This window comes from Antechinus flavipes, chromosome 1, assembly GCF_016432865.1.
Source record: "Antechinus flavipes isolate AdamAnt ecotype Samford, QLD, Australia chromosome 1, AdamAnt_v2, whole genome shotgun sequence".
NCBI classification, from domain to species: domain Eukaryota; kingdom Metazoa; phylum Chordata; class Mammalia; order Dasyuromorphia; family Dasyuridae; genus Antechinus; species Antechinus flavipes.
The window spans coordinates 485,447,725-485,475,392 of NC_067398.1; the positions used below are offsets into that span (position 1 = coordinate 485,447,725).

General features: G+C 34.9%; 1 protein-coding gene across 1 annotated transcript; it reads right to left on the reverse strand.

Annotated features, from left to right (window-relative positions):
* Positions 1 to 22,264: 22,264 nt before the first annotated feature.
* On the reverse strand, positions 22,265 to 23,687 carry ARCN1 (archain 1). Its single transcript, XM_051970300.1, is given in 11 exon segments — positions 22,265 to 22,341; positions 22,344 to 22,543; positions 22,545 to 22,757; positions 22,759 to 22,787; positions 22,789 to 22,875; positions 22,877 to 22,990; positions 22,992 to 23,037; positions 23,039 to 23,170; positions 23,172 to 23,367; positions 23,370 to 23,516; positions 23,519 to 23,687. Coding segments are annotated over 11 exon segments (1,410 nt in total).
* Positions 23,688 to 27,668: the final 3,981 nt, after the last annotated feature.

The window sequence follows — 27,668 nt, forward strand, 5'->3', positions numbered from 1 at the left end:
AAGCTGAGTATTTTTTTCCATGGAAGAAGATGAACATTTAATGAAATAGAGGAATTCCATCTGTTTCTAAGGGAAAAAACCAGACTTAAACAAAAAATTTGATCTCCAACAACAAGAATCAAGAGAAGTAGAAAAAGGTAAAAGCAACTCGAGATCATATGCATAAAAACCATATGTATAATTTGATTTTACCAATATAACATAAAAAAGAGAAGTAGAAATGGAAAGGGGATAGTGTCAGAAAAAGGGAAGAAGGGAGATAAAAAGAGGGGAAACTACATGTGACAATGAGGCAAAGGAAACCTATCATATATGAGGGAACTTAGAGAGGGGGAGGAACATTGTATGAATCCTACTCTCATCAGAGTTGGCTCAAAGAGGAAACAATTGACATATTTGTTTTACAGAGATTCTTCTCTCACTTCATTAAAAAGTGGGAGAGGACAAGGGAGAAGGAAAAAGAGTAATAAGGGAAGGGTACAAGAAAGGGGAAGGGATTCAAAGGGAGGAGGGAGAGATACTAAAGAGGGAGAGCTGTGTAACACTAGTGGGAACAATAACTTTAATACTAGGGAAGAAGGGAAGGAGGCAAGAAAAAAGAAAAGTATAATCTGGGGATATTAGGATGGCAGGAAATACAGAATTGGTAATTTTAACCGTAAATGTGAATGGGATGAACTCTCCCATAAAGAGGAGGCAGACTTTATCAAAAGTCAGAACCCTACAATTTGTTATTTACAGGAAACACATTTAAAACAGGGAGATACATACAGAGTAAAGGTAAAAGGCTGGAGCAGAATCTATTATGCTTCAGGTGAAGTCAAAAAAGCAGGGGTAGCCATCCTTATCTCAGATCAAGCAAAAGCAAAATTTGATCTAATTAAAAGAGATAAGGAAAGAAACTATATCTTGCTTAAGGGTACTATAGACAATGAAGCAATATCAGTATTAAACATATATGCACCAAGTGGTATAGCATCTAATTTCCTTAAAGAGAAGTTAAGAGAGTTGCAAGAAGAAATAGACAGCAAAACTATAATAGTGGGAGATCTCAATCTTGCACTCTCTGATTTAGATAAATCAAATCACAAAACAAATAAGAAATTAAAGAGGCAAATAAAATATTAGAAAAATTAGGTATGATAGATCTCTGGAGAAAACTGAATGATGACAGAAAGGAGTATACTTTCTTCTCAGCAGTTCATGGAACCTACACAAAAATTGACCATATATTAGGACATAAAGACCTCAAAATTAAATGCAGGAAGGCAGAAATAGTAAATGCTTTCTTTTCAGATCACAATGCAATAAAAACTACATTCAACAAAAAGTTAGGTGTAAATAGACCAAAAAGTAATTGGAAACTAAATAATCTCATCTTAAAGAATGATTGGGTGAAACAGCAAATTATAGACACAATTAATAATTTCACTCAAGATAATGACAACGATGAGACATCATATCAAAATTTATGGGATGCAGCCAAAGCAGTAATAAGGGGAAATTTTATATCCTTAGAGGCTTACTTGAATAAAATAGAAAAAGAGAAGATCAATGAATTGGGCCTGCAACTTAAAAAGTTAGAAAAAGACCAAATTAAAAGCCCCCAATCAATTACTAAACTTGAAATTCTAAAATTAAAAGGAGAAATTGATAATATAGAAAGTAAAAAAACTATTGAAGTAATAAATAAAACTAAGAGTTGGTTTTATGAAAAAACCAATAAAATTAATAAACCTTTGGTAAATCTGATTAGAAAAAGGAGAGAGAGAAATCAAATTAGCAGTCTTAAAAATGAAAAAGGAGAGATTTCCACTGATGAAGAGGAAATTAAAGAAATAATAAGGGGTTACTTTGGCCAACTTTATGCCAATAAAGTTGATAACCTAAGCGAAATGGATGACTACCTCCAAAAATATAGGCTTCCCCGATTATCAGAGGGGGAAGTAAATTGCTTAAATAGTCCCAGTTCAAAAAAAGAAATAGAACAAGCTATTAATCAACTCCCTAAAAACAATCCCCGGGACCTGATGGATTTACATGTGAATTCTACCAAACATTCAAAGAACAATTAGCCCCAATGCTTTATAAACTATTTGAATAAATAGGGAATGAAGGAGTCCTACCAAGTTCCTTTTATGACGCAGACATGGTACTGATACCTAAACCAAGTAGGTTGAAAACAGAGAAAGAAAATTACAGACCAATCTCCCTAATGAATATTGATGCTAAAATCTTAAATTCCTAAAAGAAATCCCAAGGGGGGGAAAAAAAAAACTCAGCCAAAAGCCAGAGCTTCTAAGTTAAAGAAAAAAATATTGCAAGCAGCCGATGACAGGGGAAAAAGGGAAGGGAGTGGTGGTGGAGAAACAGCCAAATTGAGGAGCCATAGTTAGGATTAAATATAATTTAGCAGTCACACCATAAGCTTGAAAAATGAAATTCCAAACAGGGACACTGATACATTGTTGGTGGAATTGTGAACATATCCAGCCATTCTGGAGAGCAATTTGGAACTATGCTCAAAAAGTTATCAAACTGTGCATACCCTTTGATCCAGCAGTGTTTCTACTGGGCTTATACTCCAAAGAGATCTTAAGGAAGGGAAAGGGACCTGTATGTGCCAAAATGTTTGTGGCAGCTCTGTTTGTAGTGGCTAGAAGGTGGAAAATGAATGGATGCCCATCAATTGGATAATGGTTGAGTAAATTGTGTTATATGAATATTATGGAATATTATTGTTCTGTAAGGAATGACCAGCGGGATGAATACAGAGAGGACTGGCGAAACTTACATGAACTGATGCTAAGTGAAATGAGCAGAACCAGGAGATCATTATATACCTCAACAATGATACTGTTTGAGGATGTATTCTGATGGAAGTGGATCTCTTTGATAAAGAGAGCTAATTCAGTTTCAATTGATCAAAGATGGACAGAAGCAGCTACACCCAAAGAAAGTACACTGGGAAATGAATATAAACTGCTTGCATTTTTGTTTTTCTCCCTGGGATATTTATACCTTCTGAATTCAATTCTCCCTGTGCAACAAGAAAACTGTTCAGTTCTGCACACATATATTGTATCTAGGATATATTGTAACCTATTTAACATGTAAAGGACTGCTTGCCATCTGGGGGAAGGGGTGGAGGGAGGGAGGGGAAAAATCGGAACAGAAGTGAATGCAAGGGATAATGCTATAAAAAATTACCCTGGCACAGGTTCTATCAATAAAAAGTTATTTAAAAAAAATAAATAAAATTATTTCTCTTGGTATTCTATATTTTTTTTTCTGAATTTTGATATTACTTTATCTAGTAATCCTTTGGTAATTTGATTGGTTTGCATATCATTAATTATGCAAATTGATTTTGAAAGTGTTATACTTTTATTATATTTGCATAGCCAAGTCCTGAGGCCTGAGTATCCTTTTAGAATTAAATTTACAGAATATTTAGTTTGATTTATTATCTTGTCTTTCTAATATTTTTTATTGATTTTTAACATGATTTCCCTTTCTATTACCCGTTAAATTTCATTATTATATAGAAAATTTGGGGGGGGAAATGGGAGGAAAAATATTATTTTGTTGCCTATAGTTTACTAAATCCATTATTTTCATTAAAAAAAAACCAACGACTTCAAATCACTTCCTAAAGAAAAAAAAAACATTAAAATATTCTTACTGAACTGTAAATATTTATAAATTGTGAAAAAATACAATTTCTGAAGAACCATTGATAACTCAAAGTTTAATAGAAATATATGGTAGATATTATACTGCCATTAAAGACTTCTATTAAAAGACTCATATAAAGCTATCATATAGGAACTGTAAGATTAGAAGAAAAAAGAGTGTTCTCCAGAAACCAGAATGAGATGTAGTAAATGTACAACTAAATTGTGTAACTTGTATCAATATAACTTCAAAAGAATCAGGAAAATCTTTCATTAGTTAAGGGACACTTTAATACAAATCCATGTGAAAATATGATTGAGAGCTTGTTTTTTTTTCCCCTCTTAAAGTGAGTATATGTACACAGATAGTGAGTTGTAACAGTAAAGATAGTACCTATTGATGCCATCATGAATTCATTTAAGAATTATATAAATAAATAGTAATCATAGTAGTACTAGCAAGTTGTCTATTTTGACCAAATAAGACTGTATGATCAAAGGAATGATATAAACAAGCAAATCTGTCTTTCCCTATTTTTGACAAATAATTTAGGAGAAAATCCCTCTCCTCTGTGATCCAGATAAGGGATTTAATTTCCCCCCATGTTTTCTCAGTCTGAAATTGTCTAATATATCTTTTTAAAAGTTGTTTTGATTTTAAAACCTATATCAGATGCCCATCATACAATAAATTTCTCCTGATTCCTTCCAAAATCAGGGATTTGAATAAAAATGTTCCTGATGTATTTGTTGGCCATTAACGAACAATAACACAATGTTTCAATATTGAGAAAATATTAATCATTATGAAGGAAATAATCCTCCAATTTAATTAAAAGTGTCAGAAAGATGAATGGTACTTTGTTATTATAGATAATCCAGTTCAGTATATTATGACATGATATATGCTGTTCGATATGTTTAATTTTATTCAAATTAAAATAAAAATAAACTGGAACCATCATGGCACATGGATTTTAAAATTATTTTAAATTGCTTTCATTTTTTTTTACATTGCTTCGATTTGCCCATATATCTCCTTTGCACACCTTTTACTCTCAATCATGCTATTTAGCAAAAAAAAAAAAAAAAAAAAAAAAAAAAAAACTTTTTTTGTTAATAGTATCTTATTTTTCCCAAGACATATATCAAAAAGTTACCATTCATTTTTGCAAGATTTTGAGTTCCAAGTTCTTCTTCCTCAATGTTTTAACTCTTCTCTTTCAAAGATAGACAGTTTTATATAGCTTCTGCATGTGCTATCATGTAAAGTGTATTTCCATATTAGTTACAATTGTAAGTAAAGAATTTGATAACAAGAACAGTAGAACACAAGTGAAAAAATATGTTTCAATCTGCATTCATAACCCACCAATTCTTTATCTGGTTATGGATAGTCTTTTTCTTCACAAGTTCTTTAAACTTATCTTGGATCATTGTGTTGCTGAGATATCTGAGTCACTCATAGCTGGTCATCAAACAATGTTGCTGAGAGTATGTATAATGTTTGTACAAGCCTTTCCAGTTTTCCTGAAATCTGTCTTGTCATCAATTCGTATGGTATAATAAAAAAGTGATTTAGCACACTTCTCTTTTTGACTCTTTTTGTTTTTAATAATAGCTTTTAATTTTCAAAATATGTGCAAAAATAGTTTTTAATATTCATTCTTGAAAAAAGCTGTGTTCTATGTTTTCTCCCTCTTTTCTCCCATAACCCTTCCCTATAAAGCAAGCAATCTAATGTATGTTAAAAATGCATGATTCTTCTATGCATAATTCCAGATTAATCATACTGAACAAGAAAAATCAGATCAAAAAGAAAAAAAAAACATGAATAAAAGGAAGCAAGTAACAACAAAAAGGTGAAAATATTATGTTGTGATCCACAATCAGTCTCTACAGTTCTCTCTCTGGGTATGGATTGCTCTTTTCATCACAAGTTTATTGGAATTGGCCTGGATCATCTCATTGTTGAAAAGGGCCAAGTCCATCACAATTGATCATCACATAATCTTGTTGCTATTCACTTCATTTAGCATCCATTAATGTAAGTCTCCCCAGGTCTTTCTGAAATCATCTGGCAGATCATTTCTTACAGAACAATAATATTCCATAACATACATATGCCACAACTTATTTAGCCATTCTCCAACTGATGGGCAGTCACTTAGTTTCCAGTTCTTTCCCGCTACAAAAAGGGCTGCTACAAACATTTTTATACATGAAGGTCCTTTTTTCTTTTTTTATAATAAGAGCACTTCTTCATATGCTTATAGATAACTTTGATTTCTTTATCTGAAAACTGCCTTTATGATCTTTTTATCCATTGGAGAATGTCCTGTATTCTTATAAATGTGATTCAGTTCTCTCTATAATTGAGAAATGAGACCTTTACCAGAAAAACAAGCTATATAACTTATTTCCCAGTTTTCTCCTTTCCTTCTAATCTTGATTGCTTTGGTTTTATTTGTACAATTGCTTTTTAATTTAATATAATTAACATTATCTCTTTTGCATTTCATAATGCTACCTATCACTTGCTTGATCATGCATTTTCCCCCTTCCTATAGATATTACAAGTGACTATCCTTTATAAAGAATTTCTAAAATGAAAATGAAAAAGAGGAACAAGTGAAGAAAAATAAGCAATACGGACAATACATCTATTTTGATATTATATGGAGTTTTCCACAACTGCTTCCACTTTCCACTTTTGCAAAGAGGTTTTAATAAATAAATTAATGAATCTCTTCTCTGAGGCCCAAATTGTTCTTTTTTTTTCTTTTAAAGATCTGAGTTAAAGTTTTATTTCTGATAAGTACTATATACATCCTTCTTATACATACTCTTTATATGATCCTAGACAAATAACAACTAACCCAACTAATCATTGCACTTGTCTTCTCTCTAAGATATGGGTTCTTAATTCTCTTTCTTTTCACTTGCATTAGTAAATGATTTTCTTGATGAAAGTGCCCTTTATTAATGAAATTGTTAGTTTTATCAAAAAAGTTGAGTCAATGGTAGCATCTGTTTATCATCAATTTCTATATCATCTATATAGAGAAATTCTAAAGTGGAAAACTATTCTTAGTAGAAAAACTTAGGAAGTTAAAGTTGAAATGCTGTTTAGAAGGTGATGGGAGACATAGACTTTAATATGAGTTATTTCAATATTAGGATTTGTAACCTCAGAAAAAGTCTTTCATTCCTTTAAAGGTCAGTTCCCATCTTTTAATAAATGAAACAAAATGACCTCTTGGGTTCCTTCTATTTCTGCAGTACTATCTCTCAATAACTTCTATATATGTGAGAGTATATGTGCATGCATGGGAATTTAATGGGGAAGGATCTAAGATCTTTTCCAGCTGAAAAATTATATGACATAATATGAGATATACTGTTAGGATCACACTCTATAATGTCATTAGGGAAAATCCCCTCCTTCTTAATAAAAATATATTCTTGAAAACAACAGAGAATGCCTACCTACTGAACTTCTCACATTTAAAAGATTTCTAAGCAACTGAATGCAGTGCTCCCTAAATCCATTTTCCCATTTCACTGGAAAGACAGACATATTGAGAGTCCATGCTTCAAAGATGGTTTCAAGCTTCTAGAACACTAAGCTTTTATTGACTTTAAAAGCTATTGCAAGTCATTAATTTTTCACACACATCTATATGCCCATTTCAAAGACTGCATTCTAAATGTTCATGTGTTATTATTTCTGTGGAAAATAGAATAAAGGACTTCAGGAAAAAAATGTCTTAAGCTGGTAAAGTAGGCTTAAGGCACTAACATTGAAATGAGTGGCAGAGAACAGAAAGATTTTTTTTCAAAGCAATTATAAAGAAATATGAGTTTTGAGGGGAATGCAGTTTACATTTGAGTATTCATTTTGACCTCTACCCATTCTGTGCTTCTGTACATTATCCACTATCTGTGCCTGCCAAAATTCTGCCTACTTTTACCATGAAATAATAAGAAATGGTTCAAGTTATACATTGACCTTAAAATATATCCTTTTTTGCTTCCTTGAAAGAGTAAGAAAGGATCATTAGAAATCATTTTTTTGACCCCCAAGCCAATCAATTATGGTACCATGTGACTTGTAGTCCTTATCAATTGCATTCTTTTAAAATTGCCAAAATGTTGAAAGTTTTGGGAACAGTTTTGGGAAAACAGATCATTGCAGAATGTTTATTGCTCATTTATGCTGACAAGTCAAGTTTAATTTTAATGATTCATGATTACATTTTATAGCACCCTGGTAAATGAGCTGTTGAACATTCTTAAGAGAGTTAGTTCTCTATAATAGGAGACCTCATTAAAGCTGAGTTATTAAAATTGTTGAAAATTTGTGGGACAATGGGAAAGGTTTTGCAACATAATCCTTTTTTTAGATTAGTAAGTATAGTATTATCTAATCTCTGAATTGGTTAAGTCTATATAAGCTTGTGATATGTGAAGTGAGAAATTGAATATAATCACTGTGGGCAATAATATTAGTAGATAGAAAAGCAGACAGTGTTGTGCATCCATTAGCATTTCTATATATTTGCCTCAACTTTTTATTTTGTCATTTATCATGTAGGCAGACATGCTTCTCAAAAACTCTTTTAATGAATCTGCTTTCGTAGAGCTTCTTGAACTTTTCATACTTGCAATCTCTTTTTTTCCTGAGAATTTTTTACATGACCTCAGATATGTAGATATATAAAATAGGTACATAATTTTATAACTCTCACATTCAGTTACAAATACTACATAAAGTTATGAACCACAGTTTAAGAAGCTAAGAAGGAGAGAAAACTGGATTTGAAACCTTTTGTACTTCATATGCTACTCCCCTAAATTGAAGTATCATTCTTTCTATAACTATTATTATTTTTTCTTCTCTTTTGTTTCATTTTCCAATGATCACTTACATGCCTTTAGAGGACGAATTGTCTCAATGTATCATTGCACTTGTGTTTTGGCAAAGTAAACTGTGAGACAAAGCATTTTATTTATTTTTTTTTCCATTTTCTTTTTTTCTCTTTCCTCTTCCTGGTTTGACAGATCCCTTCAGGCTGTACATGGAATTTCTTTCTAAAAATTTATTTGTTAGTTTTTGACATTTTTTTATTTCATAAAACTCTTTATTTGATTAAAGAATTGTATTCTTTATGTGAACTGGAATGTTATATTACTTATGTTATTTTTATAGGCTTATAAAAGCATGTCAAAATTCCATTTTAAATATTATCCCAAAAGTAATTTTTTATAAAGTTCCTGTGAAAATAATTTTGACTTTTAAAAATCATATGGACAAGCAAATCTTTTTTTTTAATTTTTTATTTAATAATTACATTATATTGACACTCGTTTCTGTTCCGATTTTTTTTCCCCCTCCCTCCCTCCACCCCCTCCCCTAGATGGCAAGCAGTCCTTTATATGTTGGATATGTTGCAGTATATCCTAGATACAATATATGTTTGCAGAACCGAACAGTTCTCTTGTTGCGTAGGGAGAATTGGATTCAGAAGGTATAAATAATCCGGGAAGAAAAACAAAAATGCAGATAGTTTACATTCGTTTCCCAGTGTTCTTTCTTTGGGTGTAGCTGCTTTTGTCCGTCATTTATCAATTGAAACTCAGGTCTCTTTGTCAAAGAAATCCACTTCCATCAAAATATGTCCTCATACAATATCGTTGTCGAAGTGTATAATGATCTCCTGGTTCTGCTCATTTCACTTAGCATCAGTTCATGTAAGTCTCGCCAGTCCTCTCTGTATTCATCCTGTTGGTCATTTCTTACAGAACAATAATATTCCATAACATTGATATACCACAATTTACCCAGCCATTCTCCAATTGATGGGCATCCATTTATTTTCCAGTTTCTAGCCACTACAAACAGGGCTGCTACAAACATTTTGGCACATACAGGTCCCTTTCCCTTCTTTAGTATTTCTTTGGGATATAAGCCCAATAGAAACACTGCTGGATCAAAGGGTATGCACAATTTGATAATTTTTTGGGCATAATTCCAGATTGCTCTCCAGAATGGTTGGATTCGTTCACAACTCCACCAACAATGCATTAGTGTCCCAGTTTTCCCGCATCCCCTCCAACATTCATCATTATTTTTTCCTGTCATCTTAGCCAATCTGACAGGTGTGTAGTGGTATCTCAGAGTTGTCTTAATTTGCATTTCTCTGATCAATAATGATTTGGAACACTCTTTCATATGAGTGGTAATAGTTTCAATCTCATCCTCTGAAAATTGTCTGTTCATATCCTTTGACCATTTATCAATTGGAGAATGGCTTGATTTCTTATAAATTTGAGTCAGTTCTGTATATATTTTGGAAATGAGGCCTTTATCAGAACCTTTAACTGTGAAAATGTTTTCCCAGTTTGTTGCTTCCCTTCTAATCTTGTTTGCATTAGTTTTATTTGTACAAAGGCTTTTTAATTTGATGTAATCGAAATTTTCTATTCTGTGATCAGTAATGGTCTCTAGTTCATCTTTGGTCACAAATTTCTTTCTCCTCCACAAGTCTGAGAGATAAACTATTCTATGTTCCTCTAATTTATTTATAATCTCGTTCTTTATGCCTAGGTCATAGATCCATTTTGATCTTATCTTGGTATATGGTGTTAAGTGTGGGTCCATGCCTAATTTCTGCCATACTAATTTCCAATTATCCCAGCAGTTTTTATCAAATAATGAATTCTTTTCCCAGAAGTTAGGGGCTTTGGGTTTGTCAAACACTAGATTGCTATAATTGACTATTCTGTCTTGTGAGCCTAGCCTTTTCCACTGATCCACTAATCTATTTCTTAGCCAATACCAAATGGTTTTGGTGACTGCTGCTTTATAATATAATTTTAGATCAGGTACAGCTAGGCCACCTTCATTTGATTTTTTTTTCATTAATTCCCTTGAGATTCTCGACTTTTTATTGTTCCATATGAATTTTGTTGTTATTTTTTCTAGATCAATAAATAAAATATTTTCTTGGAAGTCTGATTGGTATAGCACTAAATAAATAGATTAGTTTAGGGAGTATTGTCATCTTTATTATGTTCGCTCGGCCGATCCAAGAGCACTTAATATTTTTCCAATTATTTAAGTCTGACTTTATTTGTGTGGAGACTTTTTTATAATTTTGCTCATATAATTCCTGACTTTCCTTTGGTAGATAGATTCCCAAATATTTTATGGCATCAACAGTTATTCTGAATGGAATTTCTCTTTGTATCTCTTGCTGTTGGGTTTTGTTGGTGATGTATAAAAATGCTGAGGATTTATGGGGATTTATTTTGTAGCCAGCTATTTTGCTAAAATTATGAATTATTTCCAATAGCTTTTTGGTAGAATCTCTGGGGTTCTCTAGGTATACCATCATATCATCTGCAAAGAGTGATAGTTTGGTTTCCTCATTGCCTACTCTAATTCCTTTTATATCTTTCTCGACTCTTATTGCCGAGGCTAGTGTTTCTAATACGATATTAAATAATAATGGTGATAGTGGGCAACCTTGCTTCACTCCAGATCTTACTGGGAAAGGTTCCAGTTTTTCCCCATTGCATATGATGCTTACTGATGGTTTTAAATATATGCTCCTGACTATTTTAAGGAAAAGTCCATTTATTCCTATGCTCTCAAGTGTTTTTATTAGGAATGGATGTTGGATTTTATCAAATGCTTTTTCTGCATCTATTGAGATGATCATGTGGTTTTTGTTTGTTTGGTTATTGATATAGTCAATTATGCTAATAGTTTTCCTAATATTGAACCAGCCCTGCATTCCTGGTATAAATCCTACTTGGTCATAGTGTATTATCCTGGTGACAATTTTCTGTAATCTTTTTGCTAATATTTTATTTAAGATTTTAGCATCAATATTCATTAGGGAGATTGGTCTATAATTTTCTTTCTCTGTTTTCAGCCTACCTGGTTTAGGTATCAGTACCATATCTGTGTCATAAAAGGAGTTTGGTAGGACTCCTTCAATCCCTATTTTTTCAAATAGTTTATATAACATTGGAGTTAATTGTTCTTTGAATGTTTGGTAGAATTCACATGTAAATCCATCTGGTCCTGGGGATTTTTTCTTAGGGAGTTGATTGATAGTTTGTTCTATTTCTTTTTCTGAGATGGGACTGTTTAGGATATTTACTTCTTCCTCTGTTAGTTTGGGCAAGCTGTATTTTTGGAGGTATTTTTCTATTTCATTTAAGTTGTCGAATTTATTGGCATAAAGTTGGGCAAAGTAACTCCTAATTATTGCTCTAATTTCCTCTTCGTTAGTGGTGAGTTCTCCCTTTTCATTTTTAAGACTAACAATTTGATTTTCCTCTTTCCTTTTTTTTTATCAGATTTACTAAGGGTTTGTCTATTTTGTTGGTTTTTTCATAGAACCAACTTTTAGTTTTATTAATCAATTCAAAAGTTTTTTTACTTTCAATTTTATTGATCTCACCTTTTACTTTTAGAATTTCAAGTTTAGTGTTTGACTGGGGGTTTTTAATTTGTTCCTTTTCTAGCATTTTTAATTGCAAACCCAATTCATTGACCTTCTCTTTCTCTATTTTATACAAATAGGCCTCTAGAGATATGAAATTTCCCCTTATTACCGCTTTGGCTGCATCCCATACATTTTGGTATGATGTCTCATTATTATCGTTTTCTTGGGTGAAGTTATTAATTATGTCTATGATTTGCTGTTTCACCCAATCATTCTTTAGTATGAGATTATTTAGTTTCCAATTATTTTTTGGTCTACTTCCCCCTGCTTTTTTGTTGAATGTAATTTTCATTGCATCGTGGTCTGAAAAGGATGCATTTACTATTTCTGCCTTACTACATTTGAGTTTGAGGTTTTTATGTCCTAATATGTGGTCAATTTTTGTATAGGTTCCATGAACTGCTGAAAAGAAAGTGTATTCCTTTCTGTCTCCATTACATTTTCTCCAGAGATCTATCATATCTAACTTTTCTAGTATTCTATTTACCTCTTTGACTTCTTTCTTATTTATTTTGTGGTTTGATTTATCTAATTCTGAGAGTGCAAGGTTAAGATCTCCCACTATTATAGTTTTACTATCTATTTCTTCTTGCAGCTCTCTTAGTTTCTCTTTTAAGAATTTAGATGCTACCCCACTTGGTGCATATATGTTTAATATAGATAGTGCTTCATTATCCATGCTACCCTTTAGCAAGATATAGTGTCCTTCCTTATCTCTTTTAATTAGGTCAATTTTTGCTTTAGCTTGATCTGAGATCAGGATGGCTACCCCTGCTTTTTTGACTTCACCTGAAGCATAGTAGATTTTGCTCCAACCTTTTACCTTTAACCTGCATGTATCTCCCCGCTTCAGGTGTGTTTCCTGTAAACAACATATTGTAGGATTCTGGCTTTTAATCCATTCTGCTAACCGCTTCCTCTTTATGGGGGAGTTTACCTCGTTCACGTTTATGGTTAGAATGACCAATTCTGTATTACTTGCCATCTTGTTAACCCCGGTTTATGCTTTCCTCCCTTCTTTCCCCTTTCCCCCCCCTTCCAAGTATTAAGCTTGTGAGCACCCCTTGCTTCTCACAGCCCTCCCTTTTTAGTATCCCTCCCCCTGCCTTAGAGTTCCTCCCCCTATCTTACCCCTTTCCCTCCCAGTTCCCGTATTCCCTTCCGCTTAGCTTATTCCTTCCCTTTCCACTTTTCCCTTCTCACTTTTCAATGAGATGGGAGAAGTTTCACCATAGATTGAATATGTCTTAAGATTTTTCACTTAAAGCCAATTCTGAAGGCAGTAAGATACCCACTATATTCATCCCCCTCCATTCTTTCTCTCAGATATAATAGGTTTCCTATGCCTCTTCATGAGATGTACTATCCCCACTTTACCCTTTTTCTGGTACAATGTCCTTTCCACATCAATTTCTAGAACAAGGTATACATGTATTCTTTATACATCTATATAGTCAAAATATAGTTCCCAAGATTAATCTTTACCTTTTTAGATTTCTCTTGAGTTCTATATTTGTAGATCAAACTTTTTGTTAAGTTCTGGTTTTTTCATCAGAAATAGATGAAATTCGCTTACTTCGTTGAATGTCCATCTTCTTCCCTGGAAAAAGATGCTCATTCTCGCTGGGTAAGTTATTTTTGGTTGCATACCAAGTTCCTTAGCCTTTCGGAATATCATATTCCAGGCCCTTCGATCTTTTAATGTGGATGCTGCCAGATCCTGGGTGATCCTTATTGTGGCTCCTTGATACTTGAATTGGGTTTTTCTAGCCGCTTGCAATATTTTTTCTTTCATCTGAGGGTTCTGGCATTTGGCCACTATATTCCTTGGTGTTTTGATTTTAGGATCCCTTTCAGTGGGTGCTCGATGAATCCTTTCAATGTTTATTTTTTCCTCTGTTCCTATGACTTCTGGGCAGTTCTCTTTGATAATTTCCTGGAAGACAGTGTCCAGGCTCTTTTTTTCATCATGTTTTTCTGGGAGTCCAATGATTCTCAGATTGTCTCTCCTGGATCTGTTTTCCAGGTCTGTTGTCTTCCCCAGAAGGTATTTCACATTTTTCTCCATTGTTTGATTTTTTTGGATTTGCTTGACTGATTCTTCTTGTCTCCTCAAGTCATTCAATTCCACTTGTTCAATTCTGATTTTCAGTGAAGTATTCTCTTCACTCACTTTTTTAAAATCTTTTTCTAATTGTCCAATTGAGTTCTTTTGTTCTGTGGAATTTTTTTCCATTTCGCCAATTTTGTTTTTTAGAGAGCTGTTTTCTGTTTCCAGTTCACTAATCCTATTTTTCAAGGATTTTACTTCTTTATCCACTCTCTCTTTAACTGACTTCTCCAGGCTCTTTTCCCATTTTTCTTCTAGCTCCCTTGTGAGAGCCTTTTTAATCACTTCTATGAGGTTCATCTGTGCTGAGGAACAGACAATCTCCTCCTTTGGGGATTCACCTGGGGACTGCCTGTTTTTAGTCTCCTCAGGATTTAGAGTCTGCTCTCTATCTGTATAGAAGCTGTCAAGGGTTAAAGTCCTCTTCAGCTTCTTGCTCATTCTGTCTATTAATCAGAGACAAACTACCAAAGAAAAACAGAAAAAACTGGAGTCTTTCTTTGGGGGGGGGCTGGGTGTGTTATCGAGCTTCCTCTACAGACTGCAGGGGGCAGCAGTGAGGCACTAGCAGGACTGTGCTGCGCCTGCGCTCTGAGATCCCAAAGCGTGCTGAGTCACTGAGGGGAAGGGGGGGGGGCGGCCAGGTCCTGAGAGACTCCAGCTGTTTGGGGTTGTGTTCTTCAGCCCCGGTGTTTTTAGCTTCTCTGCTGGGCTATTGACTTGCTGCTGGAGCAAAGTATCCAAAGCTGTAGCGAAGCTCTCCCCGCAGAGATGGCTACGATCACTCTCCACCCCCTCTCCAGTCTGCTCCTGTGCCCTCACTGCTGCTGCCCTCAGCCTGCGCCTGATCTAAAACCGTCCCAGCCCTCCAGTAAAGACAGACCTTTCTTGGCGGATCTCAAGGATGGCTTCTCTTGGTAACTATTTGTGGGTTTTTTTCAGTCAAGCATTGATTCAGAGGCTTGTAATGAAATGGATAGTGAGAGAAAGCGTGGAGCTTATGCAGCTGTGAGCCTCCTCTCCGCCATCGTAACCGGAAGTCTCCGGACAAGCAAATCTTAAAGAAAATTGGATTAATAGAATATCTTATCTACTTAAGTATATGGCAAATTTCTTATCATTGTCATTCTCTCCCAAAATTCCTCACATGAAATAAAGGTCAAGATTTTTCTCTAATGCAGTTAAGAGGGGAAAAGTGGGAAGACCAAAGAACTTCAATGGAAGATAATCCCAGTGCTTCAGATTATTTCCAGCTTACTTTCTACAAGGGAAAGAAAAGGTTTTTTAATTGTCTAAAGGGGCAGAAGTATGAGTTGTTTGCTTGTCACTTCTGACAGTCACTACTACTTGTGAGGGGAGCCTGAAACTGAAAGGGGGAGGGGCCCTAAGCTTTTTGAAAACTCCTTCAAGGAGAAGTTCTCCTTGAACACTGCCTCTGTGAGACTGGCCCCAAGGGGCTAGTTGAAGTAATCTCATTTAGCTGGAGATTTAGATTTGGACTGATCCCTATTGTTGGCTTAAAACCACTTCCAGTGAGTGGTCTCATTTAGGCCTGGGGGCAGTGACAGTATTGAGAGAATCTCATGCCCTTGGAACTTCTTTCTCAGAATTCCTTATAAAAATGGCAACTTGGGGCTCAGTCCTTGCTGAGGACCTAACATGTCATGCCATGCCATGCTATGCCAAGGAAACTTCTGCCCACTAAAATGATATTCTCTTTTCAGTGGTACCCTCTCTTTATCTTTCTCATCTATTTTCTTAAAAAGATTTTATACTTCTCTATTGGGATTTCTGTACTAGAAACTTTACTTCTCTTTCACACTTTGCCAGTAGGAAATTCAGTCTTTCTATTCTGCATTAGCAAGGGCTGACTTCCCAATGCCAATAATAAACTTCTTTTTTATCAGTCTAGCTTTTTTAATTCATAAATTCCTTTATGAAGGACCTCTGCACTGCCAGAAGGAGGTTAAAACTTCCTACCCTGCATTGAATCCAAAGGGGATTGAGGGGATCCAAATCCCTTCATTTGGTTCCCTGAACACTGAACCTGCCACTAACCTCGTCATTTAACTCCGTGACCACCAGAAACTCTAATCTCATCACTACCACATGCCATTTGCAGAACCTCACACTTATCAAGTTCAGATTAATCTCACTGCTAACTTTTTCTCTTACTGGTGGATAACCTGGCAAGGAAATTCAACTAACATCTAATGCTAAAGAAGAAAGGGAAAAGTGGGCTTTTAAATAAGTACTTATCTAGATGTAAAGTGTCATAAGACGGAATATTGGCTATGTGAGCAGTCTCTATTTAAGACATAGAATAAGAAATTTCCATCTGAGAGACAGGGTAAAAAGAGTGAGAGTAGAATAAACAAAGGAGAAATATAGTTAGCAATAGTAACTGTGAAAAGAATTTTGAAACACCTTTCTCTGATGAAGGATTTTTTTCAACTATTTAAGGCATTGAGTCAGATTTGTAAAAAAAAAAAAAAAAAAAAAAAAAAAAAAAAAAAAAAAAGAACCATTTCCAAATGATAAATGATTAAAATATATGAACTGTGCCAAAAAGACTTTAAAATTATGCCTATCCTTTGACATAACTTTGACATAACATACTAGGCATGAATCCCAAAAGTGATTAAAATGGAAAAGGACCTATATGTACAAAAATATTTATAGCAGCTCTTCTCTCAGGTCAAAGAATTGAAAATTGAAGGAATGTCTATCAAATGGGGAAAGGCTGAATCAATTGTGATTATTATGGAATATTATTATTGTGGAAGAATTGATGAGCAGAATGCTCTCAGAAAAACCAGGAAAGTCCTCCATGAATTCCAGCAAAGGGAAATTTACTATGTACAAATAGACAGCAATATAGTGAGTTGATCTGCTGTGAATGACTTTGCTATTTTCAGTAAAACAATGATCCAAGACAACACTAATGGATTTATTATGAAAAACATTATCTATATTCAGAGAAAAACTGATTGTATCTGAATACAGATTGAAGCATGCCTTTTTTTAAACTTTATTTTTTTGGCGGGGAGGTGCTTAAGGGACTTAAATCAATCAGCATCTAATGCTATGTGGAAGAAAAATTTTAAAAGAAGAAAGGGAAAAGTGAAGCTTTTAAATAAGTATTTATCTAGATGGAAAGTGTCATAAGACAGAAAATTGATGATGCAAGCAGTCTCTATATAGGACATGCAATAAGAAATATTTATCTTAGAGACAGTGAGAAATAAGAGAGAAAGTAAAATAAACAAGGGAGAAATACAGTTAGCAATAGTAATTGTGAAAATAATTTTGAAGCAAGTTAATTTGATGACAGACTTTTTTCTTTAAATGTTTAGGCTCCAGTAGCAACATCATTCTAATAAGTCTCCTGATCTTTCCTAAGTGAAGATCATGATTATACCTAAGCTGAGTGTAAACCTGGGGCTTACAAAACTTCTTTCATTTTAAATATTACCCCAAAAATAATTTAAAAAAAAGATCCTGTGAAACTAAAACTAACTTTTAAACACCATAAAGCAACTCTTGAACAAATTTGTATTAATAGAATTTCTCATCTACTTAAGTACATGACAAATTTCTTATCACTGTCTTCTTCCTCAAAAATCTCTCACATGAAACCAAGTTAAAGATTTATCTCTAATACAGTTAAGAAGGAAAAAGTGAGAGGCCAAGAACTTCCTTGGAAGATAATCCCCACTTAGTCCACAAAAGAAGGCAGCCACCACTCATTCTTTCTATTAAACTATATTCTCAGCAGTATTCTTGAAGATAAAACTAAATGAGGGACAGAAGTAGGAAGAGTCAGCAGCAAAGGTGTAGAGAAATGGAACAGGACTATAAGACATTCTTTGTGTCCAGAAGCCCATTAAAAAATAAACCTTAATTTTCAAAGTTCTATATTTAAGGACTGACCTGATCAGTTTGTTCCAAGGAGTCACAAACAAATGCAATTACTTGTGTACAATAAGATCTCATTTGTTTGAATGAAATGATAGAGAAGAAGGCAAGCAGCAGAAGGGGAAAAATTAAAATCATTATTACTAGAGGAAATCTTTTAAAACAAAGAAAATATGAAATGAAACTTCTATGAAATGAGGGATGGGGCATAAAAGATAATAAATCATGAGCATTCTCTGGGAATCCTACTTTCTTGCTGGTCAATGAAACCTTCCAAATAAGTCAGCAGCTTTGACTTGTTCTCCATTTAAATTGTGTCAGTTCTTTGTGAAAGAATATTTCTGTGATCCTCAAATTGGTGATGACTTGAGGGTCCTTATACATACAGAAGCATGGGTTTTAAAAGGGGAAAAAAAGAATTCCAGTGGCTTGCAGATTTTTTTGGGGGGGAACTCTTTAGCCATTGTTGTGGTGAGCTTTTTCTTCTCAAAACACAGCCAGGTGATAAAAGTTCAGATCTTTTATTATCTCCAATATAGCCCGGTTAGCTTAGAGGTCTATCTCTCTGCTTGGTTCCAAGAGCTCTTGCCACTTTGTCCTTTGCTTCTGCCTCTGCTTTCTTCAGCCTCCAGCCAGCTCCATTCTTCATGTCATTCCGGTGAAATCCCGACTTGTAGCTTCTTCACTCTGAAGAACTTCTTTGACTGGCCCATTGAAGCTCTATTTATGCTCAAGAGAGGGATTGTGGGTTTTCTCCCATAGTGCTCTCTGGCCCAAAGAGCTTCAAGGGAGGTGTGAACTCATTGAACTCCAATGAGTAAAAGTGTGAACACAAGCCTTGTATTAATTAGTTCTACTTGGTACCTTGTTTCAGGTTCTGCCCAAAACATCTTCTTGTAAGATTAGATCAACTCTAATTAGTTAGCAGTTAGTAAGGATTCCAACATCTCCCCCTTTCTTTTGTTTTAAAACATAGGAGATTTCTGAGGGGGTACACATAAATTCATCAATATGGGCCAGAACTTTGTAACAGATATACATGGTATACATAAATCCATCAATATGGGAGGCATTATACATAATTTACATAAGCACATAGCAATATAACACAGGCTAGTAGTAATGTAACAAATAACATGAATCATCCTGAAAATTTACACATGTCCATAAGTCCTAGAAACAGTCCAATAGGATTCCATTGTCCATTAGTTCATGTGCCAGGAATCTAATAATTCTTGTAAGCTCTGAAGTACTGCAAAAAGTCTCATCAACAATTTTCATCTCAGGGAACCCAATGATTCTTGCTGGTTTTTCAAGAACTAAAACAGTTTCATCTTGTCTTAGGAAATCCAATGATTAAAAATCTTTTTAACAGTCTCCTTGTTAACCATCTGATTCTTTCTCCATCTGTGGAAATATAAGCAGATCTTCTTCCCCAAGCAGTTAACCTAATTCCCTACTATTTACCAAATTTGGGATTTCTCCTCATCATCTGGTAATTACATTGGAGCTGTTTGCACTGGATATTGCCTTGTTGTCTTAAAAGGCCTGTATTCTTCCCAACTGTAATCCTGATTGCTTTTCTGTTGGTTGATGACATCAGAGTCCCGAATTTCTAAAGTCTCTCTGGGTGTAACCTCAGCTGCAATCATGCCCCACCTGTCCTTTGATTGATACTTTGGAGCTGCGTCCTGCCTCTCATTCCTCTGGGTCAATATACATTTAGAGGCCCAGTGAAAGCCTCAGTTACATTTTGGACATGGAGTTTGGGGTTTTCTCTCACCCTGTCTTCTCACTCTATCTCCATTTCTACAATGAGCTCTCAAATGTCCAACTTTTCCACATTGAAAACATCGACGAGTTTCTCTAGAATTCCTCTGCCAAGAAGGACCCTGTCTTTCCATGTTCATCATAGTCCGGGCATAATAAGCATTTGTGCCCACTTTGGCACAGTGTCTTATGATCTCCTCTAAAGAAGCATTTTTGTCTAGCCCCCATATAATTCTCTTGCAAACCTCATTGGCATTTTCCTTAGCCAGATGTCTGGTCATTATTTCTGTTGCTGCATTATCTCCAATGGTTCTTATTACAGCTGTTTGTAAACGTCCCACAAAATCTGCAAAAGGTTCATTGGGACCTTTCTCTATTTTTGTGAAAGCATTATTTCCATCTTTCTGTCCAGAGAGAGAATTCCAAGCTTTTATTGCAGCCTTAGAAATTTGCTCATATACTGTTATGGGATAATAAATCTGTTCTGAACTCTCTGCATACTGACCTTCTCCAGTTAGTTGGTCAAAAGCAACTTGTACAATAGCTCCTGTTTGCCTATTGCATTGGGCTTGAATCCTACATAATTCATGAAACTCCAAAAGCCACAATAAATTTTGTCCTGGTTCTAGACAAGTTTTCGCTATGGATTTCCAGTCATTTGGGGTTAGGATTTCATAAGACAAATTATCTAATAACATCTTCACATAAGATGATGTAGCCCCATAAAGAGTGCAACCCTTTTTCAAATCTTTAATTTTTCCCAAATTAAAAGGAGTGTATTTTCTCTCTTTTTGACCTGAGGAGTTGAGCTCTTCAATCACAGGATATGCATTTATAAAATCAGATATATCTTCTCCTTCATTTTTTGCTTTAATTAATGCTTTTTCTAATCTTGTCAAATTCTGCTTTACAGGAGAAGCTGACTGTGTTTCTGTCTCTCTCCCTCCCCCTTGTCCCACCCATGAAGGGTTAATTGGAGGGGGGGGGGTCATGAGATGTGGAATCACTTAATTCCTCCTGCTGTGAAGTATCATACTCAGAATTGTAATTAACTCCATTCTCACCTGATTCATCCTCCTTTTCACCTAGTAAAGTTGGCACTTCTTCCTCCTGTACTTTCCTTTTCATCATTCTATCACTTATATAACTTCTTATAGCCAATTGTATTACATTATATGTATTAATTATTGAGTTAGGCCCATTTTTATCATAGAATTGACAAAGATCCTCTCCAACCAATTTCCATTCATTTAGATCTAATTCCTTATCAAGAGAGAAACAAGGACATATGTCCTTTACAGTTTGTAAAAGTTCAGTGATTTGCTGTAAACTTATAATTAAACCTTGGCTTTCCATAACTTTGACAATGCTCTCTAAACATTTTCCTTGAACAGAAACAGGCTGTTTTCTAAATATCTGTCCCATCTTAGATGAAATTCTACTTTAACTCTTCTAACAAAATTTCTTTGTTACACTCACCCTAATTTCTGGGTTGAAGAGTCTTTTCCACTGGATCAGGATCAGAGGCTTTTCCACTTGAATCAGGATCGGAGCTTTTCCACTGAAATCCACTGAAGGGGTCTGTTAGCCCCACATTGGGTGCCAAAATGTTATGAGTTCAAATGTTGGAGTTCTTGTTCTTCTCAAAACTCAGCCGGTTTAGAGGCTTAGAGCCCTCCGAATATCTCCAAATCCAAAGGTTCTGTCCTTCAGCCTCTGCCTCTGCTTTCTTCAGCCTCCAACCAACACAGAGATGGAATGTCTCTCTTGTATCCTTCTGGGGAGCCCAGGCACCAACTACAGTGGTGTGAGATGAAGATGAATCTGGTTGTCCACTGAACTCTCCACTCGTAGCTTCTTCCTCTGTAAACTCTTCGTGTGCCACCAGCCAGCCAAGAGGAAAAATGTATTCTGCCTTGCCTTGGAGAGAGGGCTTCTGGCGTAACTCCGCTGAAATCTCCACTTGTAGTTTCTTCACTCTGAAGAACTTCTTTGACTGGCCCATTGAAGCTCTATTTCTGCTCAAGAGAGGGATTGTGGGTTTTCTCCCATAGTGCTCTCTGGCCCAAAGAGCTTCAAGGGAGGTGTGAACTCATTGAACTCCAATGAGTAAAAGTGTGAACACAAGCCTTGTATTAATTAGTTCTACTTAGTACCTTGTTTCAGGTTCTGCCCAAAACATCTTCTTGTAAGATTAGATCAACTCTAATTAGTTAGCAGTTAGTAAGGATTCCAACACATTGTGGTTTTCTTTTTCATTTCCTTTCTTACAGGATTTCATATTATTCTACCAGGAAGATGGTCTCCAAGGAAAACCTCACATGACTATTTCCATCTACTTGATAACCTGTATGATGCAATAATTATTTTTGGAGATGAATGAGACTTGTACAGGAAAGGCAATAGACTATCAAGGAATGTTGAATTCTATAGTTCTAATCTTGTTTTTGGCATCAATCACTGTCAGGCACTATTTCAAAGTGTGTGGAATGTCTTGGTGATATTCACTATCAATCTCACCAATTACATGGGCACCACATCCAGACAGTGATTACATCATCCAAGTTGTCTTCTTCCAACTCATAATCTGTGTTGACATCATAGCCATTTCCATTCTTAGAGGGCCAGAAATAAATAAATAAATAAATAGTCCAAGGAATGAAAGATTCCTCTGTGGTTTGAGCCTCTACTTTAATATTCTAGCATCACTCTTGACTGAGATAGACTTTCTGGAGGTTCTTTAAGTCAATTAGAGATTTAAGTAAAGAATTTTTTGTTTACATTTGAGTGATGTCCACTTTGATATTCCCTTCTTATCTTCATTTTCTACATGTAGATGATTGAGATCAAATTTATCATTTGAAATCTTCAACGTTATTAATCATGCCATATTGTTTAATATTCTGCAAGACTCTATCTCATGCATAGGTCAATGTAATTTTTTTTTAAATTCTCATATACATATTTCCCTTGTTAATAGGTGGGGTGAGCACCTATTACTTCTTCTTCTTCAGAGCTATACTTGCCTGCACTGGAAGACAATGATTTCACCTTTTTCTTTCAGTTTTTCCACAAAATGGTATACTTCTTTCCATTTGGCTCCAAGTCTCAAAGCTTTGCTTGGATCTGAAGTTCTGGCAGGTGCAGGTTCCACTTTTTTTTTTTTTCTGTTTCAATGTATTGCCACCAGAAACCTTTGAGCTTCCAAATTCTTCAGTGTCTCACAGAATCTTTTTGGATTCTTCTTATATCCTTCATGTTAGCCTTTGCTTCAAGCTCTGAGGTTTTCAAACTCCTCAGAACACTTTCTCTTTCTGAGAGTCCATTTTGGTGAAAGTCCTGATTTGTACCAGGTAAACATCCTTTCCTAGCCCAGAGCAACATTCTCATCAAAGATAAAAATCAGGTCAAAACAGTGCTCAGATATTTCATTTTCTTCTTAGACGTGACAATATTCATGAATAACTCTACAGCAGAGCTGTACAATCTCCAGATCCTCCAGGATATTACTATTTTTGTGGCCATCAGAACCATATACAATTTCTTCATAGTTTGATAGGCATATCTTATAGCCTCTGTCTCAATACTCCCAGCAACCGTTCAGTTAGAGTCCATATCATTTCATTCAAACTATCAGGAGATTACAGATTTTCCAGTTTTTATACTGACAACTACTGCCAAAAGCACCATGATGAGGGTAATGGTATGGTAACCCAGTGCTTCATTCAGAAGCAGGTCCCTCAATCAGGTTGGAGAGAATCAGACACTCTGGACCTGCCATTCCCTGGAAAGGAGCCACTACTGCTTCACTTTTTGACATTTACTTTTGTAAGAATTTAATTTCCATTTTTCTTCCTCTCTCCCTCCCTTCACACTTCTATAAGCCAGAAATCAATCTACTACAGGCTATACATGTATAACCACTTAAAAATATTTCTGCAAAAAGTGAAAGCAGTAAAAGCAGAAAGCTGCTTGGGCTGTCCTAATTTCCCTCAAAAACCACATGAAACCAAGCCTCTGAACAGAGTTTGACAAAATGAGACCACTCTTCAGCTTAAGATAGATTAGAAGGACTTCAAGAAAGGTTAGTCTCACTGGGCTGAAAGGAGCATTAAATCCAGTTGAGATGGTGTCTGAGAACGCCAGTAAGAGGTCTTAATCTAAGCAGATCAGTAACTGAGACCCTTAGTTCGAGCGAAGTAGCAGGGCAGTCTTCAGTTTCAGCTCAGAAGGCAAATTTCCAGCCACAAAAAACAGACTGTTGAACAGAGAAAGCAGATATGCTACTCCTTTCTGTGAGGAAGACATCAAGGCCAAAGGGTCTCTGTGCTCAAAGTCAAGGTTTGGAATTGCAGGAGAAGCTTGGCACAAAACTCCTAGCAGAGCTCAAACTTAAAAGTCACAAAAAAAAAAAGAAAAAAGAAAAAGAAAGAAGAAAGGAAGGAAAGAAGGAAGGAAGGAAGGAAGGAAGGAAGGAAGGAAGGAAGGAAGGAAGGAAGGAAGGAAGGAAGGAAGGAAGGAAAGAAGGAAAGAAAGAAGGAAGAAAAGAAGGAAGGAAGGAAGGAAAAGAGAGAGAAAACAATCTTAACCATAGAAATCGGCTATGGTGACAGGGAAAACCAAAACACACCAATTCAGAATGGGACAAAATGTCTATCTACATGAGAAAGCAAAAAAAAAAAAAAAAAAAAAAAAGTGATGTAAATTATTCTGAAGCCCAAAGAGGCTTTTTGGAAATGCTCATAAAAGATTTTAAATGCAATTGAGAGGTAGAAGAAAAATTAAGTAAACAAACAAAAGATATGCAATAGAGAGTCAACAACTTAGAACAGGAAAAACAAAAATTAACTGAAGAAAAACTTTTCATAAAACAAAAAAAAAAAACAGGTGGAGCCAAGATGGTCAAGAGTAGACAGTTTTTCATGGGTAAACACCAGATCAAGATTCTGAATGGGTTTTGGAGTGTAACAAATATTTAGAGTGCAACAAATTCTAGCAGAAGATATTTTAGAAGAACTTCAGGAAAGGTCAATTAGGTGGGGGGGGGTGAGGGGAGGGGAAGAGAACAACCCAGTGCAGTCACAGTACAGAGATCTAGTGCAGAGGTCTCCACATCAGGGGAAATATAATGGGAAGCTCTTAGCCAAAATAGAGCAACATTGTATACTCTGTCTGGTTCCTAATCCAGTGGTTCAGCAGACTAGCTGTGAAACCTCCAATTCAATTATAGAAAGCAAATAGTGAACCTCTGAACTCAAGCATAACACAGGACTTGGCCATGCCAACAAAACACAGCAAGGAAGCTGGCTACAACAGTCTTTGGGCAGCATGAAGCCACTGAAGGCTGTAGAGGAAGGTTGGGACAATCTCTTTTCCTTAAGAGGAGAGCTCAACTTTTAAAATGAGCAACAAAGCAAAAATAACTCTGACCTTTGATACTATTATAGAGAAAGAGAAGGACAGACCTCAAGTCCTAAGGACACTAAAGGCAAAAAAGTCTACAGATAAAGTATCAAAGAATGATATGAGTTGGTTTACTACTCAAAAAACTCTCTTGGAAGAAGTCAAAACAAATTTTAAAAGAGAGTTAAAAGAAAAATGGGGAAAGGAAATGAGAGCTGTGCAATAGAATAGCTATAGAGTTTCATTAATTTTTTATGAAAAGACCAGAGCTGAAAAATGCTAAAAAGGCCCTTTATTTTGGCCATGGCCATCAGGTAGGCCAGTAATTTTAAAATTATCTCTTCAGGATCTATTTTCCAGGTCATCTGTTTTTACAATGAAGTATTTCACATTTTCTTATATTTTTTCATTTTTCTTAATTTGTTTGATTCAAACAAAATTTATTTGACTGAATTTTGTTGTTTCACAGAGTCATTAATTTCCATTTGCTCCTTATAGTTTTTAAAATGTGATTTTTCTCAATTAGCTTTTATCTCTCTTTTTTTTTTTTCATTTGGTTAATTCTACTTTTGAAAGGGTTTTTTTTTTTAAGTGGATTTTTTTTTTTTTGGCATTTGGTTAATTGTATTTTTAAGGAGTTGTTTTTTTCTTTTTTTATATATAAATTTTTATTTTTTATTTAATGATAACTTTATATTGACAACATTACTCCTTGCACTCGTTTCTTTTCCGATTTTTTTCCCCCTCCCTCCCTCCACCCCCTTCCCTAGATGGCAAGCAGTCCTTGATATGTTGGATATGTTGCAGTATATCCTAGATACAATATATGTTTGCAGAACCGAATAGTTCTCTTGTTGCATAGGGAGAATTGGATTCAGAAGGTATAAATAACCCGGGAAGAAGAACTAAAATGCAGATAGTTCACATTCGTTTCCCAGTGTTCGTTCTTTGGGTGTAGCTGCTTATGTCCGTCATTTATCAATTGAAACTTAGTTAGGTCTCTTTGTCAAAGAAATCCCCTTCCATCAAAATATGTCCTCATACAATATCGTTGTCGAAGTGTATAATGATCTCCTGGTTCTGCTCATTTCACTTAGCATCAGTTCATGTAAGTCTCGCCAGTCCTCTCTGTATTCATCCTTTTTTTTTTTTCATTTTTTTTCATTCCTTTTCCAAGCTGTTGAATCTTTCCTGCATATTTCTCACTTTTATTCTCATTTTTTTTCTTTTGTTTCTCTTATTTGTCTTTCAAAATCTTTTATGAGAACTTCCAAGAAGGCTCTTTAAGCTTGAGACCAATTTACATCATTCCTTTTGCTTTGAGTTCAATAATATCAAAAGAATTAATGAAAAAATACAAAGGATGGTGGTTTGGCAGTGTACCTAAAACTATATTATAAAACAGTAGCCATCATAACCTTTTTGTATTGGCAAAGAAATAGAATGATTAATAGTGGAATAGATTAGATACTCTCAAAATAATAATCAATACCTATAGTAATCTAGTGTTTCATAAACCCTCAATCTCCCGTTTCTGGAATAAAAACTCATTATTTGACAAAAATTTCTGGGAAAACTAGAAAATAATATTCAGAAACTTGGCATAGACCCCATTCCAAAATAAAGTCAAAACGGATACGTTATTTAACCATAAAGGATGACACCATAAACAAATTAGGAGAGCAAGAGATATTTTAGCATTTATTAGATCTTTGGAGAAGGGAGGAATTTATGACCAAAGAAGAATTAATGGACATTATGAAAAGCAAAATGGACAACTTTGATTACATTGAATTAAAGAGTTTTTGCATAAACAAAGTCAACAGAAACATGATTCAAAGGAAAGTACAAACTTGAGAGGAAATCTTTACAGCCAGAGTTTCTAATAAAGAGCTCATTTGTTTTGTTTTGTTTTGTTTTTGTTTTAGGAAACAATTTATTGGCCAAATTTGCTAAGAAAACCAGAAAACTTCTTTGCTAATGTCTGTTGGCAGATGTATTCTCAGAAAGCAGTCTTTTGGATACAAACCTAGTAATAATATTTATTGCTGATGCAAAGGGTATGTTCAGTTTATCACCCTTCAGGTACAGTTCTAAAATCTTCTTTGAAAGGAAAATAATTCTTGATAAAAGAAAGAATAACAGTAATTACAAAAGAAAAAACACAGTTTTGTAACATTAAATTGAAGAGCTTTACTTGAGAAAAACATAATGCATCATCTTTCTTTGTGATGTCAAATTTCAGGGCTGCTCATAAAATGAGAAATG